The 16994-nt window shown below is 46.3% G+C and overlaps 1 protein-coding gene across 1 annotated transcript; it reads left to right on the plus strand.

Annotated features, from left to right (window-relative positions):
• Positions 1-4046: 4046 nt before the first annotated feature.
• LOC140189291 (uncharacterized) lies at positions 4047-10315 on the plus strand. The gene is made up of 2 exons (XM_072245994.1): positions 4047-4060; positions 7735-10315. The coding sequence occupies exon 2, from the start codon at positions 8168-8170 to the stop codon at positions 9590-9592; it is 1425 nt and encodes a 474-aa protein (XP_072102095.1). The 5' UTR covers positions 4047-4060; positions 7735-8167; the 3' UTR covers positions 9593-10315.
• Positions 10316-16994: the final 6679 nt, after the last annotated feature.

Here is a 16994-nt window from a genome sequence, read left to right on the forward strand (position 1 = left end):
GTTGGACTTTGACATTTGACACACGGAATGCCTGTGGATGTTGAATATATTTTTGGGGAGGGGAGCGTTGCTGTTCTTAAAGTAGCTGATGAGTGTTCGACATAAAATGTCTGACTGTTTTTGAGGCATGTGGTGTGGAACTGGTGCTTGCAGACACACTTAATACCATCATCCCCTCAAAACTAATCAAGAAGCTCCAAGACCTGGGCTGCAACACCTCCTTGTGCAATTGGATCCTGGATTTTCTCATTTGCAGACCCCAGTGTTTGGATTAGCAAAAACATCTCCAAGATCTCCATCAGCACAGGTGCACCAGAGGGCTGTGTGCTTAGCCCCCTGTACTACTCACTTTACTCCTATGACTGTGTGGCTAAGCACAGCTCCACCACCACACTCAAGTTTGCTGATGACACCACTGCTGTTGACTATATCAAAGGTGGTGATGAATCAGCATACAGGATGGAGACTGAATATTTGTCTGAGTGGTGTCAACTACAAATAACAAACCATGGGTCACCAGTGGTCTAAAGGCTCTTCTCAACCACAAAATGACAGCTTTTAGATCACGGGACAGGGAGGAATTGAAACATGTGCAGAGGGAGCTAAAGGAGAAGAGCAAGGTGGCTTAAGAGGAATAAAGGAGAGAGTTGGAGAACAAGTTTGGGCAGAGTAGCACATGGAAGGTGTGGAGAGACATGAAGAACATCATTAGTTTTAATCGGCACGGACTAGAAGGGTCAAGATGGCCTGTTTCAGTGCTCGAATTGTTATATGGTTATAATCAGCGTAGCTGCAGAGGCTTGGAATGCAGCCGTGAATGGGTGAATGAGTTAAACCAATTCTTCAATAGATTTGACAATTGCCCTCCTGTTTACACCCACCCACCCCCAGCACACCAGTCCAGGAGCCGAGGCACCCAATGTTCCCTCAGCACCAACACTTTCCTTCCTCCCCACTTCAGTTCAATGTGTGGATGAACAACACGGGCTACCACTGTCTATCCCCTCCTTGCCCTTCACCCACCATCCACATAATAATTGCTATCATCCCGACCTTCACCTCTCTCAGCCCCCACCTTCCACCAACTCCCCACTACTGAGCAGGTGAGATGGGCTCTGGGGAAACTCAGGCACGGCAAAGCTTTGGGACCGGATGGTGTGAACCCCAAGGTGTTGAGGGAGTGTGTGCTGAGCAACCGTGTGGAGTTCTCCAGCACAGTTTCAATCTGAGTCTCAGCCTGGAAAGGGTCCCGACTGTGCAGAAAACATCACGTGTGGTCCGAGTACCCATGAAGGCCCTGAATGACTACCGTCAAGTAGCCCTGACCTCACAAATCATGAGTACCCCAGAGAAGCTGGTCCTGGCTCACCTCCGATCCCTGGTCAGATAAGCCCTCGATCCCCTGCAGTTTGCCTACCAGGAGCACAATAGAGTCTATGATGCTGTCATCTACCTGCTGAACAGAGCCCACTCCCATTTGGACAAGCAGGGCAGCACTGTGAGGATCTTGTTTTTAGATTTCTCCAGTGTCTTCAATACCATACAGCCCTCATTACTGAGGGAAAAGCTCCATTCAATGCAGGTTAGCACTTCCATTGTATCCTGGGTAATTCTGGACTAGCTGACTGGCAGATCACAGCTCATGTGGTTTCAGAACAGTGTGTCAGACATGGCTATAAAGAACACTGGGCCCCACAGGGGCTCCCTTCCTGTTTTCCCTGTATTCCTCGGACAACACTGAGTCACATCTTCTGCAGAAATTCTATGAGGACTCTGCAATAGTTGGGTGTTGAGAGGGAGGATAGGAGGATGAATACAGGGCCCTTGGTAGGAGGACCTTGTCAATTGGTGCAAGCTGAATCATCTGCAGTTCAACAACAGTAAGACAAAGGAGATGGTGATGGACTTTAGGAATACTAAATCTGCACAATTCCCTGTTACTTTTGATGGTGAGGACGTGAATGAGGTGAGGTGGATGACAGACTTGAATGGAGCACCAACACACAGACTGGCTACAAGAAGGGCCAGGATTGCATCTACTTGTTGGGGAGACTGAGGTCCTTTGCAGTACACAGGCCTCTCCTTCACATGTTCTACCAGTCTGTTGTCGCCAGTACAATCTGCTATGCAGTGGTGTGCTGGGGCAGTGGCATCAACACGGGTGATGCCAACAAGCTCAATAAACTGATTAGAAAGGCTGGCTCTGTTATCGGAGTCAAACTGGACACACTGGGGCTGTGGTAGAACAAAGGACCCTACGGAAAATCCTGGCAATTCTGGACAATGTTTCCCACCCTCTGCATGCCACCTCGGCTGAACAGAGGAGCACTTTTAGTTATAAACTAAGACAACTGAGTTGCTCCAAAGAGCGCTATATGAGGTCATTCTTACCCTCGGCCATTAGGCTCTATAATGAGTCAACCTATAGCCGGGGAAGTGATGACCCCCTCCTGTTAGACTGTTTGAAGTAAGTTCTTTTTCACTTTTCAATTAATATTTGTATATTTGCCTATCTGTGCACCTGTAATGATTCTGTGACGCTGTGATTTCCTTTGGATCAATAAAGTATCTATCCATCTACCTATTTATAACAACAACCTCTCACTGAATGTCACCAAGACCAAGGAACTAACTGTAGACTTCAGGAGAGGGAAACCAGAGGTTAATTGGAAAATCAGAGGTAGAGAGGGTCAGCAACTTTAAATTCCTGGGTGCTATTATTTCAGAGGACTTGTCCTGGACCCAGCATGTAAATATAATTGCAAAGAAAGCAGGACTGTACCTCTAATTCCTTAGGAGTTTGCCAAGATTTGGCATGACATCAAAAACTTTACAAACTTTGATAAATGTGTAGTGGAGAGTGTATTGACTGGCTGCATCATGGCCAGGGTATGGAAACACTAATGCTTCGAACACAATATCCTCCAAAAGGTAGTGGATTCATCCCATATACATTATCCATCATCAAATATACCACGTCTTTTCTTGCTGCTGCCATCAGATAGAAGATACAAGACCCTCAGGACTTGTACCAGCAGGTTCAAGAGCAGTTACTACCCCTCAACCATCAGGCTCTTGAACAAAAGGGGACAACTACACTCACCTGGCCATCTACTGAGATATTCCCAATACCAATGATCTCACTTTAAGGACTCTTTATTTTGTTATTTCACACTCTCGTTATTTATTTCTATTTGCTTTTGAACAGTTTTTCTTACAAACTGGTGGGTGCGTGGAATGCACCGCCAGCGACAGCAGTAGATGTGGATACAATAGGATCTTTTCATAGAGGTACATGGAGCTTAGAAACAGTTTCTAGAGTCGGTTGCATGGTCTGCACAACATTGTAAACCGAAGGGTCTGTAATTTGCTGTACATGTCTATGTTTCTAACAGTTACCTTCTGCACTCCGCTTCATCTTTCATGGAATCTTGTTCTAGTTGCTATTCTCAAAGCAGAGAAAATCTGCAGATGCTGAAAATCCAAGCAACACACACAAAATGCTGGAGGAACTCAGCAGGCCAGGCAGCATCTATGGAAAAGAGTACAGTCGACGTTTCGGGCCCAGACCCTTCGGCAGGACTGCAGCACCTTGTGTGTGTTACTATTCTATAGATTTTCCTGCAGAAATAAAAGAATCACAGGCTTGTATGTTTGTACTTTGAGGATAAGATTCGAACTTCGTCACCTCGTTCACACAGAAACTCCCCACTTCAGGATTCGCCGTCAGGAACCCAGCGATCAACTACGCAGGCGCGGAAGGGGAGGGGGGGGTCGCCGGGGTCCGAATACTGCGCACGCGCACAGTTGACAAAAGACTCTGGCGGATCGGTGACAGGTAGGAGCTTAGTCCGCTGGGATTTTAATCAGCGCCCGTGTCCACACCGCGACTACGGGACAATTGCTGTGATTTCCGGTCACACAGTGGCCCAACAAACTCGGGGAAATCCGGGTCCTTTCCCTCGCTCTCAACACCGTGGCCCGCACCGGAATCCTGCAGAGCTTTCGGCTGCTGAGCGAAGGTGCTGGCGCCAATTCCGTGGCGCATGCTCATCACCGGGTTAGTGATGGATAGGCTGGTCTCTCATTCGTGTGGTTTTCTGGGTAATGAGGCAGCCATAGGTGACATTCCGCCATTACCCTTGTCATCCGTAGGCATTTTTGGAAGTGCAGCAAATGGATCTCCCAGATACTGCCGAGCTCCAGCTACTGAAATCCAAGGATTAGCAACTTTTCTTTCTTTATCAATCTTTTTATTAGGTTTCAAATTAAACATAACAATAATAGTAATAATATGTAGAGATTGGGATTACAATAATAACAGTTAACATGTACAAGCACAAATTCCAAGCAGCAAATATAGTTTAGCCTCCCAATCTCATTGTAATTGACCATGAAAAAGATATTAATAAAGAGAGAAAAAGAAACCCCCTAAACTAAAAAGAAAGTAAACTAAAACAAAACAAACAAGGTCCAGGTTTGGAGGATTACAAGGATAACAAGGATTAGAAACTGTGAACATAAAATATACTTCCTGAGTTAATCTCGGATAAAGAGTCTACAGTCAATGAAAATATAAATAGTGCTGCATAGAAAAAAAGAACAATAAAACCTCCCATCAGCTTTAATTCTTGAGAAAATCACTTTTGTTCTACCTCCTCGTGTTCTGGGCCTTTCTATCCCTGGACCATTCTCTCTGGGTACATAATGATATTGAACACCTTTGTCCTGGGTAATAAGTAATCTGTGGCTTTCATATCACAGAAGTGCTACACTCCAATGAAAAAGACTACCGCCCTCCCCTTCATATTATTTGCCATTGCCATCAATGAGCTCAGCTCTGCCAATCAACTGAGGGGGAGGAGTCAGAGTATTTCAAAAGTGTCAAGGATCACCCATGTAATATCATGTGCTCTTTGTATCATTGTGGAACATGACCAGAACTTGGAACAATGCAATGACTAAATCCAAGGGAAGGGCACCCAACTTCAGCACCTCACTGACTGGATCAAGTTGTTGGAGCTGGATTTGGATGTACTCAGGATCATTCGGGAGGCTGAAGATAATATAGATGAGACTTTTGAAGAGATGGTCACACCCAGTGTTCAGGCTTTGGACATTCGATGGTGACAGCAGGAGAGGAAAGGGGATTAGGAAGTCAGTGCAGAGTTCTCCTTTGGCTATTCCCCTCAGCAACAAGTATACCTCTTTGGATACAGCTGTGGGGGAGGAACGGTCCAAAGAGAGGAGGGGCTGTACTGGACCTGGTGCTTAGTGATTGACCAGGTGAGCAGTTAGGAAACAGAGACCACAACTCTTTAACTTTCCGGATAGCTCCAGATAAGGATAGGTATGGTTCTTGTGAAGAGTTTTAAATTGGAATAGGGCAAATTTTGAGGGCATTAGGCTAGAACTAAGCAGAATTAATTGGGAACACCTATTTTCTGGCTAGTCCACATGAGACATGTGGAGGGTGTTTAAAGATCAATTGCACAGATTACCGGAAAGGTATGTTCCTGTTAGATGGAAGGACAGTGATGGCAAGGAAAAGAAGCTTGGATATCCAGAGAGGTGAGGAATTTTGTCAAGAAGAAAAAGGAAAAGTATGTAAATCATCTCAAGTTCAGATAAAACAAAGCACATGAGGGGTATGAAGAAGCCAGAATTAGGAAAGCCAGGGAGGGGCATGAAAAGTCCTTGGCATGTGGGATTAAGGTGAATCCCAAGGCATTCTATACATACAACATGCATAAACGGATAACTAGGGCGAGGTCGGGACCACTCAAGGATAAAGGGAGGAAGATTTGCTTGGATATGGAGAACGTAAGTGAGGTACTTATTGATTACTTTGCTTCAGTATTTACCAGGGAAAAGGATATGAAGGACCAGGGGATCAATGCTGAGTGCATTAATATGTTAGGGCATATAGAGATCAAGGAGGAGGAAGTGTTGGGCCTCCTAATGAGTATTAAGGTGGATAAATCCCAGGGCCTGGTGGAATTCACCTCAAATTATTGAAGGAGGCAGAGACAACATTGCTGGGGTCTTGAGGAGTCTCTTTGTGCCCTGTCTAGGCACAGGGAAGATCCCGGAGGACTGTCGAGTGGCTAATATTTTACCCCTGTTTCAGAAAGGAACAAGGGAAAATTCTGGGAACTATAGATCGGTGAGCCTCAGGTCAGTTATAAGGAAGATGCTGGAGGAAATTCGTAGGGATAGGATATATGAGCATTTGGAAACCCTTGGCCTAATTATGGAGGGCCAGCATGGGTTTGTGCGTGGCATTTGTTCCTTACCAACTTCATTGAGTTTTTTTGACAAGGTAACGAGACAGTAGGACAATGGATGTTGTCTACCTGGATTTTAGTAAGGCGTTTGACAAACTCCTTCCTGGGAGGCTAATCCAGAAGATTAAGATGTATGGGGTCCACAGCAAATTGGCTGTTTGGATTCAGAACTGGCTTGGCATAGAAGATGGGTAGAGGTTGAAGGGACTTATTCGAGCTGGAGGTTTGTAATTACTGGTGGACCTCTGCTGTTTGTGATGTATAGATATGACCTTGATGATAATGTAGGTGTGTGGGTTAATAAGTTTATGGATGATACCAATATTGATGGAGTTGTGGATAGTGTGGAAGACTGGCAAAGAATACAGTACGATACAGATCAGTTTTAGATATGGGCTGAGAAATGCCTGTTGGAATTTCTTCCAGATAAGTGTGAGGTGTTGCACCTTGGTACAGCAAATGCAGGGAGAAAGTACACAATTGTATTTTATAAACAGATACACATAAGGAATAAAAAAACAGACAAAATACTCACTCCCCCCCACCCACAACCCTGGTATGGTAAAAATTTCTTCCTTGTTCACAATTGAAAAATAGCAATAGAAAGTGGCCACTTGCTTTTATTAGTCGAGGCTTTGCTTTCAAGTCAAGAAGTTATGTTGCAACTCTGGTTAGGCCTCACCTGATGTATTCCAAACAGTCTGGTCACCCCCATTATGGGATGGATTTGGAGAGGGGGCAGAAGAGGTTTAACAGGATACTCCCTGGTTTAGAGGGCATGTGCTAACATGAGAGGCTGGACAAACTTGGATTTGTTTTGGAGTGACAGAGGCTGAGGGGTGATCTGATAAGATTATAAGAGGCATAGATAGAGTAGACAGGGGGTATCTTTTTCCCAGAGTTGAAATGTCCAGAAATACCAGAGGGCATGCACTGAAGGTGAGAGGGGATAGGTTCAAAGGGATCTGTGAGTAGTAATTTTTTTTACTCAGAGAGTGGTGGATGCCAGGAATACGCTGCTTGGTATGGTGGTAGAGACAAATACACTGGAGGTTTTTAAGAGATGCTTACATGGATGTAAGGAAGATGGAGGGATATGGACATGGTGTAGGTAGGAGGGATTAGTATTTGGGTGTTTTTGATTTGCTTTTTAGCTGGTTTGGCACAACAATGTGGGCCAAGGGGCTTGTTCTGGTGCTGTGCTGTTCCATGTCCTGATGGAGAGAGACAGGCTGAGCCAAAGATGGTCAGAAATGGCCCATCCTAGTACACACAAGGAAACAGTCAGAGAACTTGATGGTCAGTCCAAATACCCATTTAGAAGATGAGGAGTGGTTCCCCCAACTTGGGTTGAACCGTGAAGTCAGAGCTCAGCATAGAGACTAAAATTATCGCATCTGAAATGCTGTCCTTGACCCATTGATGTGTTTTGTGAATCTTTTCACAGTTTAGAAATGGCAGGGAAGTTGTGAATGGGTATCTCAAACTCAACTACACATCAGCTTTGCTGTCTCTGCAGATATTTCAGGAGCGGCCAGATATTTCCTTTGTAACACCAAGTTGGTCCTTGGAGGTGAAGAATTATCTCATCCCTGCTGGAAATGTACTTTGTGACTGAAATGAACCTTTCGTTGTAACTCAGTGAAATCCACTGAAATAGACGTGCTGAGGACACACCAGCATTTGTTCACTTGAGATCTGGTCTTCAACTGCATTGATTATATGAGGGATTCACTACGTCCTGAATTGCTGAATTGTCAGAGAACTGATAGAGAAACTGCAGGAAGAGATTCACACACTCATCCCACCTGCTCAGATTGTGGCAAGGGATTCACTGAGTCATCTGACGTACAGACACAGCAGTCAGTTCACACTGGGAGATGCCATTCATCTGCTCAGAATGCGAGAAAGGATTTCGTTGGCCATTTCAACTGAAGATACATCAGCGAGTTCACACGGGGGAGAGGCCGTTCACCTGCTCAGACTGTGGGAAGGGATTCACTCGGTCATCTGACCTACTGGCACACCAATTAATTCACACTGGGGAGAGGCCATTCACCTGCTCAGACTGTGGAAAGGGATTCACTTGGTTATCTCAAGTGAAGATACACCAGCGAGTTCATACTGGGGAGAGGCCGTTCACTTGTACTGAATGTGGGAAGGGTTTCACTCACTCATCCCACCTACAGAGACACTGGCGAGTTCACACAGGGGAAAGGCCGTATGTCTGCTCTGAATGTGGGAAGGGATTCAGTCACTTATCCCACCTACAGAGGCATCAGCGAGTTCACACAGGAGAGAGGCCGTATGTCTGCTCTGAATGTGGGAAGGGATTCACTCGATCATCTCATCTACTGGCACATCAGTCAGTTCACACTGGGAAGAGACCATTCACCTGCTCAGACTGTGGGAAGGGATTCACTCAGTCATCTGACCTACTGGTACACCAGTCAGTTCACACTGGGGAGAGGCCATTCAACTGCTCAGACTGTGGGAAAGGATTCACTCGATCATCTGACCTACTGGCACACCAGCGAGTTCACACTGGAGAGAAACCATTCACCTGTTCAGACTGTGGGAAGGCATTTCCACGGTCTTTCCAACTGAAGATACATCAGTTAGTGCACACTGGGGAGAGGCCGTTCACCTGCTCAGACTGTGGGAAGGGATTCACTCAGTCAACCGACCTATTGGCACACCAGCGAGTTCACACTGGGGAGAGGCCATTTACCTGCTCAGACTGTGGGAAGGGATTTCCTCGGTCATTTCAACTGAAGGTACATCAGCGAGTTCACACTGGGGAGAGGCCATTCACCTGCTCAGACTGTGGGAAAGGATTTGCTCGATCATCTGACTTACAGACACACCGTTCAATTCACACGGGGGCGAGGCCATTCGTTTGCTCAGACTGTGGGAAGGGGTTCACTCAGTCATCACATCTGAAGGTACATCAGCGAGTTCACACTGGGGAGAGGCCATTCGCCTGCTCAGACTGTGGGAAAGAATTCTCTCGGTCATCTGACCTACTGGCACATCAGTTAGTTCACACTGGGGCGAGGCCATTCGTTTGCTCAGACTGTGGGAAGGGATTCACTTACTCATCCAACCTACAGAGACACCAGCGAGTTCACACAGGAGAGAGGCCATACCGCTGCTCTGAATGTGGGAAGGGATTCACTCAAACATCTCACCTATTGGCACATCAGTCAGTTCACACTGGGGAGAGGCCATTCACCTGCTCAGACTGTGGGAAGGGATTCTCTCGATCATCTGACCTACAGAGACACCAGCGAGTTCACAGTTGAAAGAAGGTGTTCACCAATTCAGTCTGTGGGAAGGAATTCCCTCAGTCATCTGACCTACAGGCACACCAGTCAGGTGACCTGATGAAAGGCTCTGCACCTGTCTGTGGGAAGGGTTTACTTGATAGTCCAGCCGACAGACACACCAAGTCAGTTCAGACTGGGGTGATGTCATTCACCTTTTCAGACTGTGGGAAGGGATTCACTTCATCATCTTATCTGATGGTACATCAGTAAGTTCACACTGGGTAGAGGCCACTCACCTGCTCAGGTTGAGGACAGAGATTCACTCAGTCATATGACTTGCTGGACACACGAGTCAGTTCACACTGGGGAGATCCTGTTCACTTGCGAAGGTTGTGGGAAGGGAGTCACTTCTTGATCTCAACTGAGGGTACATCAGCGAGTTCACACTGGGGAGAAAACACTCACCTGCTCGGATGTGGGAAGGGATTTACACTCAGTCATTTGAACTGAAGCTACATCAGTGAGTTCACACAGGAGAGATTTACTCAGTTAACCAACCTTGTGGCGCATTACCAAATTCACACTGGGGAAAACGTATAACCTGTGTGCTGGATATAATTCATTACAGTTGCTGAATCCAGAGGTTCAAAAGAAACTGTTGGTGTTGAACTCAGTAATTATTGCTGCTGCTCAACACACCCAGTTCTACACCCTGGCCACTGGGCATTTGAGGAGCTTCTTCTGCTTATGTTCACCTTTACTGGGATTGAAATTTAGTGTTCTGGATCTGTGACAAATAAATCAGTTCTCTTTTAAAATCTGTCTCAGGTTCCTAGTGAGTCTACAACACACCCTGTGTACCGTAGGGAGTCAATTCAGCCCTCTTGGTCCCTGCCAGTGTTCCTGTTCTACAGAAGTCCTTTTAAATCCATCCCTGCTCTTCACTTCTCTCTCTCCCTCTGGCGATGGGTTCCAAACCGTCACCAGTCTGTGGGTAAAGAGGTTTCCCCTGAAATTCCTGCATGACTTTCTGCAGACTGAAGAAGAAGATGAGCTGAGTGCAGTTATGTCTGACACGTTCTTTATCCCTCAACTCTCCGGGCTGAGGGACAATGACATTCCTGCTTATTTAACATTATGGGACATTATCACTGCTTCTTAAGGGCTGTGTGTCAGAATATACCACTATCTTCAAAAATTTAAAAGCAGACTGGAGAACCATTCTTTGGATGTGCAATGGAGCAGGGTCAGAATTCAGAGAGGGGTGAGACTGGGCAGAGTTTGGGGCTCTGTTCAGTGGAAGAGGTAAGAGCAGATGATAAGCAGGAATACAGAGAAGGGGGGCAGGGTAATGAATGGCAGAGTAGCAATATTGAGAAGTTGATTGACAGAAAAATTAAGTTGACTTTGACTGTTGACACACACACCATGTCTGTTGACATTGAGTATATTGTTTGTGAGAGTTTGCCATGTTAAATTCTTAAGGAATTGCTGCTGGAACAGCTTGAACCCCAGATCGTTCGGGAGGCTGAGGAGTTGATAGATCAGACTAAGGGAAGTAGTCACACCCAAGATGCAAGACACAGGTAACCGTGTGACCACAGGAGTGGGAGAGCAGATAGCTAGCCAGTGCAAAGTACCTTTGTGGCTGTTTCCTCAACAGTCAATATATCACTTTGTATATATTTGTGGGCATGGCCTAGCAGAAGGAAGCCACAGCAGTGAGGTCTGTGGATCCATGACTCAGAAGGGAAGCAGGGGAGAAGAGATGAGCTGTTTTGATCTGGTTTTCGTTGGTTAGTGGAACAGAAAGGGGGTTCTGTGGACAAGAATTAGATTCCCGGATGGCATGTTGTCTCCCAGGTGCCAGGGTCAGGGACATCTCAGATTGAGTCCATGGCATTTTTTAAGTGGGTGGGGTGGACCTGAGGTCATGGTCCACGTTGTGACCAATGACATGGGTAGGAGGGGTGACAAGGTCCTGTAAAGTAAGTTAAGGGCATTAGGTGCTAAGTTAAAGGACAGGACCTCCAGGGTTGTGATCTCAGGATTGCTGCCCATGCTCTGTTCTGGTAGGGCCACAAGTGGGAAGATCATACAGTTTAACATGTGGTGAAGGAATTGGTGCAGGAGGGAAGGCTTCAAATTTTTCAATCAGTGTGCTCTCTTCCATGGAAGAATTGACCCATACAAAAGAGACAGTTTGCACCTGAACTGGAGTGGGACTACTATGCTAGCAGGATTGTGCTGCACAGTGTGTGGTGGGGGGGGGAGGGTGATGGGCAGGTGTTAAACTACAATTGCAGGGGTTGGGAACCAGAGTCCCAGAACAGTTAGTGGAGACAGATGTTAAGTCTTCAGATAGAGTCAGAAAGCAAAAGGTTCAACATGGTGTAAATAATGTCCTGAGCTGTGTATATTTCAATGCAAATGAGCTTAGGGCATGGATCAACACATGGAATTATGACATCATAGCCATTAGTGAGACTTGGTTGCAGGAGGGGCAGGATTGACAGCTCAATGTTCTGGAGTTCCAATGTTTCAAATGTATCAGATCAGGAAGGATCAATGGGGGAGGGATGGTATTACATCATGGTAATGCTCAGTCAGGCCAGACTGGTGAGCTTGTCTAGTGAGGTTTTATGGGTAGACCTGAGGAATGACTCACAACTCGCGGAGAGTTTAAAAAGGAGACCACCCTATACAGCGGGCAGCGGAGTGAGTGGGAGCAGAGTGTAGGGCTTTGGCTTTAACGGGCTTCGGCGGTAAACGGGAAGAGGCGAAAGCGAAGCGCCAACTCTTTTTTTTCTCCCCCCTCCCCCCACTTTCGCGAATCGGCCCGGACAGACAGGAACAGCAGGGCTCTCACAGCTAACGGTACGAGCTAACGGTTTGTCTGTTCGTCTGTTTGGCGAGGTAAGTGGGTGAGTAGACTTATTTTTCCTGTTTCATTCCTGTAGAATTAGGTAGCATGCCTGCAGGGTTAGTGCTTTGTTCAGGGTGTCAAATGTGGGAATCCTGGGAGACTTCCAGCCTCCCTGATGGCCACATCTGCGCCAGGTGCACCGAGTTGCAGCTCCTCAGAGACCGTGTTAGGGATATGGAGCTGCAGTTTGATGACCTACTGCTTATCAGGGAAAGTGAAGAGGTGATAGACAGGAGCTACAGGGAAGTAGTCATCCCTAGGCTACAGGGGTCAGGAAACTGGGTCACTGTCAAGAGAGGGAAGGGAAATGCCCGGATAGTGGACTGCACACCTGTGGCTGTCCCCCTCAGAAACAACTATCTTGTTCTGGATGCTGTTGAGGGGGATGACCTGACAGGGGACGCCCACGGTGACCGGGTCTCTGGCACTGAGCCTGGCGCTGTTGTGCAGGAGAGAAGGAAGGAGAAGGGAAATGCGGTAGTCGTAGGGGATTCCATAGTCAGAGGAACAGACAGGAGATTCTGTGAGCCTGACAGGGATACCCGCATGGTGTGTTGCCTCCCAGGTGCCAGGGTACGGGATGTCTCGGATCGGGTCCTGAATATTCTAAAGGGGGAGGGTAAGCAGCCAGCTGACTTGGTACATGTTGGTACCAATGACATAGATAGGACAAAGGAGGAGGTCCTGAAGAGAGATTTCCAGGAGTTAGGAAGGAAGCTGAGAAGCAGGACCTCCAAGGTAGTAATCTTGGGATTGCTACCTGTGCCACGTGCTAGCGAGGGCAAGAATAGTCGGATCAGGCAGATGAATGCGTGGCTGAGAGACTGGTGTAGGGGGCAGGGCTTCAGATTCTTGGATAATTGGGATCTCTTCTGGGGGAAGTATGACCTGTTCAAAAAGGACAGGTTACACCTGAACCCGAAGGGGACCAATATCCTGGTGGGAAAGTTTAATAGAGCTCTTAGGGAGGGTTTAAACTAATTTGGCAGGGGGATGGGAACTGGAATGATAGAGCGGAGGAAGGGGAAAACAGAAATAAATCTAAGATAGTGAGCAGTAAAGATGTCAGGAAAGACAGGCAGGTGATGGGGTAAATTTATAGCCATTGGGATGAGTTGCAGTGCAATAAAGTTGCAGTGAAATCAAAGCAAAAAGTATCAAATACTGGTCTTAAGGTGTTGTACTTAAATGCACGCAGCATAAGGGATAAGGTGGATGATCTTGTACAGCTACAGATTGGCAGGTATGATATTGTGGCCATCACTGAGACTTGGCTAAAGGATGCATGTCTCTGGGAGCTGAACGTCCAAGGATACATGGTGTATCAGAAGGATAGGAAGGTAGGCGGAGGGGGAGGCGTGGCTTTATTGGTAAGAAATAATATTAAATCATTAGAAAGAGGTGATATAGGGTCGGAAGGTGCAGAATCTCTATGGGTTGAGCTAAGAAATAGCAGGGGTAAAAGGACCCTGATGGCAGTTATTTATAGGCCTCCAAACAGCTGCAGGGATGTGGACTACAAATTACAACTGGAAATAGAAAAGGCTTGTCAGAAGGGCAGTGTTATGATAATTGTGGGGGATTTTAACATGCGAGTAGATTGGGAAAATCAGGTCAGCACTGGATCTCAAGAGAGAGAATTTGTAGAATGTCTGCGAGGTGGCTTTTTAGAACAGCTTGTTGTTGAGCCCACTAGGGGATCAGCTGTACTGGATTGGGTATTGTGTAATGAACCGGAGGTGATTAGAGAGATTGAGGTGAAGGAACCCTTAGGAGACAGTGATCATAACATGATTGAGTTCATGGTGAAATTAGAAAAAGAGAAGCTGAAATCTGATGTGTCGGTATTTCAGTGGAGTAAAGGAAATTACAGTGGCATGAGAGAGGAACTGGCAAAGTTGACTGGCAAGGGACACTGGCGGGAAAGACAGCAGAGCAGCAGTGGCTGGAGTTTATGTGAGAAATGAGGAATGTGCAAGTCAGGTATCTTCCAAAAAAGAAGAAATTTTCGAGTGGGAAAAGGATGCAACCGTGGTTGACGAGAAGTTAAAGCAAAGGAGAGGGCATACAAGGAAGCAAAAATTACTGGGAAGACAGAGGATTGGGAAGTTTTTAAAACCTTACAGAAGGAAACCAAGAAGGTCATTAAGAGAGAAAAGATTAACTATGAAAGGAAGCTAGCAAATAATATCGAAGAGGATACTAAAAGCTTTTTCAAGTATATAAAGAGTAAAAGACAGGAGAGAGTAGATATAGGACCAATAGAAAATGATGCTGGAGAAATTTTAATGGGAGATAAGGAGATGGCAGAGGAACTGAACGAGTATTTTGCATCAGTCTTCACTGAGGAAGACATCAGCAGTATACCGGACACTCAAGGGTGGCAGGGAAGAGAAGTGTGCGCAGTCACAATTACGACAGAGAAAGTACTCAGGAAGCTGAATAGGCTAAAGGTAGATAAATCTCCTGGACCAGATGGAATGCACCCTCATGTTCTGAAGGAAGTAGCTGTGGAGATTGCGGAGGCATTCGCGATGATCTTTCAAAAGTCGATAGATTCTGGCATGGTTCCGGAAGACTGGAAGATTGCAAATGTCACTCCGCTATTTAAGAAGGGGGCAAGGAAGCAAAAAGGAAATTATAGACCTGTTAGCTTGACATCGGTGGTTGGGAAGTTGTTGGAGTCGATTGTCAAGGATAGGGTTACAGAGTACCTGGAGGTATATGACAAGATAGGCAGAACTCAGCATGGATTCCTTAAAGGAAAATCCTGCCTGACAAACCTATTACAATTTTTTGAGGAAATTACCATTAGGCTAGACAAGGGAGATGCAGTGGATGTTGTATATTTGGATTTTCAGAAGGCCTTTGACAAGGTGCCACACATGAGGCTACTTAACAAAATAAGAGCCCATGAAATTACGGGAAAGTTACATAAGTGGATAGAGCGTTGGCTGATTGGCAGGAAACAGAGAGTGGGAATAAAGGGATCCTATTCTGGTTGGCTGCCGGTTACCAGTGGTGTTCCACAGGGATCAGTGTTGGGGCCACTTCTTTTTACATTGTACATCAACGATTTGGATTATGGAATAGATGGCTTTGTGGCTAAGTTTGCTGACGATACGAAGATAGGTGGAGGGGCTGGTAGTGCTGAGGAAACAGAGAGTCTGCAGAGAGACTTGGATAGATTGGAAGAATGGGCAGAGAAGTGGCAAATGAAGTACAATGTTGGAAAGTGTATGGTTATGCACTTTGGCAGAAAAAATAAACGGGCAGACTATTATTTAAATGGGGAAAGAATTCAAAGTTCTGAGATGCAACGGGACTTGGGAGTCCTCGTACAGGATACCCTTAAAGTTAACCTCCAGGTTGAGTCAGTAGTGAAGAAGGCGAATGCAATGTTGGCATTCATTTCTAGAGGAATAGAGTATAGGAGCAGGGATGTGATGTTGAGGCTCTATAAGGCGCTGGTGAGACCTCACTTGGAGTACTGTGGGCAGTTTTGGTCCCCTTATTTAAGAAAAGATGTGCGGACGTTGGAGACGGTACAGAGAAGATTCACTAGAATGATTCTGGGAATGAGAGGGTTAACATATGAGGAACGTTTGTCCACTCTTGGACTGTATTCCTTGGAGTTTAGAAGAATGAGGGGAGACCTCATAGAAACATTTCGAATGTTAAAAGGCATGGACAGAGTGGATGTGGCAAAGTTGTTTCCCATGATGGGGGAGTCTAGTACGAGAGGGATGATTTAAGGATTGAAGGGCACCCATTCAGAACAGAAATGTGAAGAAATTTTTTTAGTCAGAGGGTGGTGAATCTATGGAATTTGTTGCCACGGTCAGCAGTGGAGGCCATGTCATTGGGTGTATTTAAGGCAGAGATTGATAGGTATCTGAGTAGCCAGGGCATCAAAGGTTATGGTGAGAAGGCGGGGGAGTGGGACTAAATAGGAAAATGGATCAGCTCATGATAAAATGGCAGAGCAGACTCGATGGGCCGAATGGCCTACTGCTCCTTTGTCTTATGGTGTAACACGCTGGAGGAACTCAGCAGGTCGGGCAGCATCCATGGAAACAATCAGTCAATGTTTCGGGCCGGAACCCTTCGTCAGGACTGAAGAGGGAAGGGGCAGAGGCCCTATAAAGAAGGTGGGAAGGAGAAGGCTGGTAAGTTCCAGGTGAAAAACCAGTAAGGGGAAAGATAAAGGGGTGGGGGAGGGGAAGCAGGGAGGCGATAGGCAGGAAAGGTGAAGAAGGAATAGGGGAAAACACAGCGGGTAGTAAAAGGAGATGGAACCATGAGGGAGGTGATAGGCAGCTGAGGGAGGGGGCAGAGTGAAATAGGGATGGGGGAGGGAATTACCGGAAGTTGGAGAATTCTATATTCATACCATGGGGCTGGAGACTACCTAGATGATATATGAGGTGTTGCTCCTCCAACCTGAGTTTAGCCTCATCGTGGCAGTAGAGGAGCCCATGTATGGACATATCCGAATGGGAATGTGAAGCA

Source organism: Mobula birostris, chromosome 2 (genome assembly GCF_030028105.1).
Source record: "Mobula birostris isolate sMobBir1 chromosome 2, sMobBir1.hap1, whole genome shotgun sequence".
Classification (NCBI taxonomy): Eukaryota; Metazoa; Chordata; class Chondrichthyes; order Myliobatiformes; family Myliobatidae; genus Mobula; species Mobula birostris.